Source organism: Penaeus japonicus, unplaced genomic scaffold, assembly GCF_977035675.1.
Source record: "Penaeus japonicus unplaced genomic scaffold, GWHDUDI00000001_assembly GWHDUDI00000018, whole genome shotgun sequence".
Taxonomy (NCBI): domain Eukaryota; kingdom Metazoa; phylum Arthropoda; class Malacostraca; order Decapoda; family Penaeidae; genus Penaeus; species Penaeus japonicus.
In genome coordinates this window covers 3,165,082-3,170,081 of record NW_028234420.1, presented here as the reverse complement: position 1 = coordinate 3,170,081, position 5,000 = coordinate 3,165,082, and the positions used below count along the sequence as shown (strand labels likewise).

At 45.5% G+C, this 5,000-nt stretch overlaps 1 protein-coding gene across 2 annotated transcripts in view; it reads right to left on the bottom strand.

The window, feature by feature from the left end:
* Positions 1–2,992: 2,992 nt before the first annotated feature.
* The window catches only part of LOC122258764 (protein ecdysoneless homolog), a 56,794-nt gene continuing 54,786 nt past the window's right edge, over positions 2,993–5,000 (bottom strand). The window contains exons 4-5 of one of the 2 annotated variants that reach the window (XM_043024929.2): positions 4,635–4,722; positions 2,993–3,125 (exon numbers count right to left, since the gene is read on the bottom strand). In XM_043024929.2, coding sequence (XP_042880863.2) covers positions 3,102–3,125; positions 4,635–4,722 — 112 coding nt within the window. In that variant the 3' untranslated portion in view covers positions 2,993–3,101. Of the gene's footprint in view, positions 3,126–4,634; positions 4,723–5,000 lie in introns of those variants that run through there. The other variant, XM_086546517.1, reaches the window with a different exon arrangement.

The following is a 5,000-nucleotide window of genomic DNA, read 5'->3' as shown; positions in this document are numbered from 1 at the left end:
TGCAGCCGACGCCCGCAAACTGGTTTTCAGTCCAACACATCTTCCCTGACTAACACGCACGGCCGCAGACCCGCCAAGTGAACGCGGGGTTCCGCTCCTCGCAAGCCACCAAGCCCAATCTGGATCCTTTTCGAATCGGTATCAACTTGACGATATTGTCAGATGGCAAAGTCCATCCAAATGTCTGTAATTTCTCTCTCCATCTCCTCCTCCCTCCCTCCTTCGCTCCACGAGGAGATAAAGCGCTAAATGAATAAACGAATATATAATATACTGACAAAGGCCAAGCACCGTAACTGACGAACGCAACCCATGTATCTTACGCAAGTCTCGTGTGTCCAAGTCTCGCGATTAAGCGGTAATCTGGGAAATATTTTAAACCATATGGAAATTACCGTGACTTGCACAAACTCCAGCAATAAAACTCACAGTTACACTGCAATCAATGGCAGTCCGCTGTGTCCTCGCCTTTCCCACTGCCTCAAATGACATCTAATATGCCAAAGGGCGTTCCTTCCAATCCAGTTATAATTTCTCCATTTGGACACAAGTGCATTTGAGATCAGTTTCCAGGCGGCCCGTGAGAAATGGGGGGCCAAAGGTTAACTTCCAATACAATGGGGAATGCAAACGTACAAAGGCAAGGAACAGACGATAAGACAGTGGCCGGTAAAATCAAATGCTTTTGTGCCGTCTTATTCTGAACAGCATTTCGCACTACTGCTGTCGGAATAGAGGATAAATATGCACATTGCAGCAGATGGTTTAGCAGTCCACAACTAAGTAAGAGGAATCTTGACCATTTATTAAACATTCACAAATGCCCGTGATAATGCGGAACTAAACACATTGTTTCTACTTACATTACAGTCACTTTCACTCTCAGACATTTGACATGAATACCAAAGCAGCAGTTTGAACATTCACCTCATATGTTTTCCATACTTGATAAAATTGGTGACTTTAGAAAAGAGGTGTCCATTGGGACATAACTCACCTCCACGTGCGACAAGTGAACAATACATCAGGTAAGAGTCCCATCACGCCCAACATCCGAGCTCCGTCCGCTGCGCCTTCACGCCAACACCTGACCCTCATTCCCGGTACTCGTGCATCGTCCTCAACACGCCTGCATCGTCCCAAACATTCAAGGATCATCCTCACAACTCGAGAATCATCTCCAACACTCAAGCAATGTCTTTGACACTCGAGTATCGTCCCCACATCTCAACTATCATCCCCAACATTCGAGTATCGTCCCCATCACTCGAGTAACATTATTCTCCAACACTGGCGAATTGTCTCCAGTACTACTCATATATAATAAACGATTGAGCTCCATCCCCAACACTCGAGTAACACATCCCCAACATTCAAGCATCATCCCCAACACTCGAGCATCGCCCCCAGCACTCGAGTACCATCCCTCACACTGGCGCATCGTCCCTAACAACATCCACAACAACATTCGGGCATCGTCCCTAACACTCGACCTTCATCCCAATACTCGCCCTCACCATTATCCATTGTTCCAAACAGTCGGGCATTTTTTGCAACATTCAAGTATACCTCCCCCCCTCCTCCAACTCGGGCAATACCACCAACAATGAAACATCGCCCCTAACACTCCGGCAAAATCCCCGGAACACATAATCAACATTCAGAGCGAGAGAACCAATGATCAACTGAGACCCGGTCTTTGTTCGCTGGCCTGAGTGTGTGAACAGGAGCGCGTACAGAGAGGGAAACCTGCATAGCTGGCCGACATATCTTGTTACCTTGACCATGTTGCGCTGTATCATGTAACCATATATTGTATATTATAATCACTGTGAAACGAAGACAGTCTGGGTGAATGAATATTATATATCAATGGATGGGCAGACACAGATACAATTTTACATTGAAAATATGTTTACATCTTAAAAATGCATGTAGCTGTACCACTCTCTCCCGTACCTTGCCTGCAGACCCGAGGAGAAAGTGATCGAAAGTACGATGGGCCGCTGTAACTGCTACTTAATAACTCTCAAAGTAATATGTTGATACAGACAACAGTGTTCTTCTCAATCTTTATCTTGCATTTAAAAGGAGGAAAAAGTAAGAGGAAACCCATGATTTTAGTTTTTTTGTTTTCTTTCATCCGTTTTCTCTTCCGTAAAAAAGTTGAAGGTGAAAGCAAAGCACAGCATCTCTCGAGAGCGAAATTTCACGTCAAATCAAGCTTGGATCCGTTTCTACGAAGCTCTTTGTTTGTCTGGCGGCGTCGCCTGCCACACTGCCTGTTTGCTGTCGTAATCTCGGTTCTGCTGCTGATATCGAAATCACGGTCCCTGGTATTGCATAATGCTTAATAACTATTATCGTGCCTACCTAGAATACACCTTGAGACCTGGCAAACATGTCAAATCGTCGAAGAAACGTCCAAACATTTCGTTGTTTTTCTGTGTGGACTCTGTACTTCAATATCTGTTTCACGTCGCGTCTTATTGGCGAATTAAATTCATGGGAATGTTCCGATTGATGCATACATAAACAAAATAAATAATGAGAAGATCTAGCCACCAGGGAATGCGGGTGCAAGCACTGAAAGAGGCGAGCAAATCCTTCCGGTCTTTGGTTTCGTCACGTAATGACTTTCTGGAGTCATGATTATCTAGTCATACAACCGAAACGGCGAAGCAAAGAAGTAATCTCTGATCTGTCTCAGGGTTCGAAGATATCAACCAGTTACACGAAAGACAAACAAAAATTATGCTCAGCATTTTATGAATCATAATGATGATACAAATGATAATTTGTAATATCATCATTTGCAGATGAGCTTTCCTAATATCAATAAATAATATCTAATCACAGTTAAGAGAACAAGCATAATCAATATCAAAATAATGTAATGATAATTGTGAAGATAACAATCAAATCAATAATATCTCTATCGATATCTCTATTCAATTCTTGAAATTAAAATGGCCTCCAATCCTCCCCTTATAGCCATGCCTACGCCACCATTTATTGCTTATACATAATACACAGTTCTGTTGATCATTGCTTTCACTCAGACATGAAGCACTTAGTCATCTCGAAGTTGTAAGGACAAACTATCGGTGTAGAAGTAGCGTCTCCTATAAGAAAAGACATAAAAATACTTAATCACAAGTCAAGAAAATAGGAAAGGTATTAGAGACATGTTTTACAACATTCGCAACGCCCGCACCAACCCTTTAGAGGCGACTCCTGCACACCCACAGACACCCTCGCAGGATTCCTAAAGGAGGGATTGCGCCATGTAACCGAAGACGCGGCTGTGGTGATGGCAGACATTACTAATGCTATAGTTTAGTGAATTATATCACTGTGTGAAACGGTAAACAGAACTACTTAGATCTGATACGCTCTTTGTTTCTTTTCATTTAATATGGCTCACCACAGGGTGGGTAATTTCGACGCGAAACACAGAGTAATCCTTGGTGAGACTCTTCGCAAAAACTGGCGATGTCATTCTTGTTTGCTTCAGTCATTACGTTCACTATGTCCACTCTATCGGAATGCCTAGACGAGCGCCACTTACATGAGATGCATCTAGAGACGCAAATGCGCTCGCGGAGTAACTCAACTGAGCAAATCCAACACCCTACGCCCATTCCCTTCTGCTCCTCGCCCCTGTGAGCAACTTCGCGCAAGTGCATGGGGGGGGGGAGGAGGGATCAATAAACCTAGTGAATGATGGGTAGACGATTCCGTAGAGTTGTGCCAAACATACAGGTCTAGAACGGGGGGACAATAACCCCACATACCCTTCCTCCTCCTCCAACACACATCCTTTGTCCTTTCACCATTTCCTTCCATATCCCCCTCGCCTCCCTGCATGTTTCGTTGCTTAAGAAGCTTCAGCTCACTTATAAGATGTGAGTCTATGTCTACTTACGCATTTTCTGGTGATCTAAACAGAGGGATCCTCGCTATCTCATGATAAAAAGGAACAAAAATAAATAAACACAAGGAAACACTAACATGGAAGATTATGAAACTAATGGAATATTATACAACACTTTAAATGATACTCAGAGAAAAGCGCAAACAAAGAGGGAGGAACCGGCGCAGGAGAGGTGATCAGACGGAGCAGCCGATCAAGAAGCGAAAGCGAAGAAAGTGGATCCACAGGGGGCAGCAGCGGAGCAGGGGGGGGGGGGGGGGGAGAGTGCGTCGACCTGCCGAGTTCGGAGCAGCGAGTAGCGAGATAGGAAGGGAGCCCGGTAGGGGAGGGGTGGGGAGGGGAGGGGAAGGTAGGCGAGGCGAGGGGAGATGAGGCGAGACGAGGCGAGGGGAGGGAGGGGATGGGAGTGTACCAGCCTGACCGTGACCGACATACGCCGCTGCGCCGTCTCACTAGGTCTCGGTCACCTCTTCCTACAGGATCGCGGCCATTCGCCTTTGCCGGGTAGTGGATGCCGCGAACCGCGGGGGTCGGCGACGCGTCGGCACGTCCCTCTGGAACCACTTTCCCTTTCCGGTTACACAGATTTGAAGAAAGAGTGCGGTACTCTTCAGAACTTGCAGAAACCCAAGCGGAACAAATGCAGTTAGGAGTCTGAATAAAAATAATCGAAGTCTCGGATATGTTCAGAACTCACCCTTTGTTCAGCTGAATCGGGATTAGCCCACGGCGGGAGGTGGTTCGCTGCCTCGATCAGTAGAAATTCGCCATCACTGTCGATTACTCTGTTGGAAGAAAAAAAAGTCACTGTGAATGGAACTCTAGAATTAATGCACACGCATACACACAACGTTTAGAAATACAATTGAATCTAATATTAATATTATTTTAGACAATATCATTGTCATGGAGGGAAAGACAGAGAGAGTGAGGGGGGTGGGGGAAGAGAAAGGGGGTGGGGGGAAAAGAGAGAGAGAGAGAGAGAGAGAGAGAGAGAGAGAGAGAGAGAGAGAGAGAGAGAGAGAGAGAGAGAGAGAGAGAGAGAGAGAGAGAGAGAGAGAGA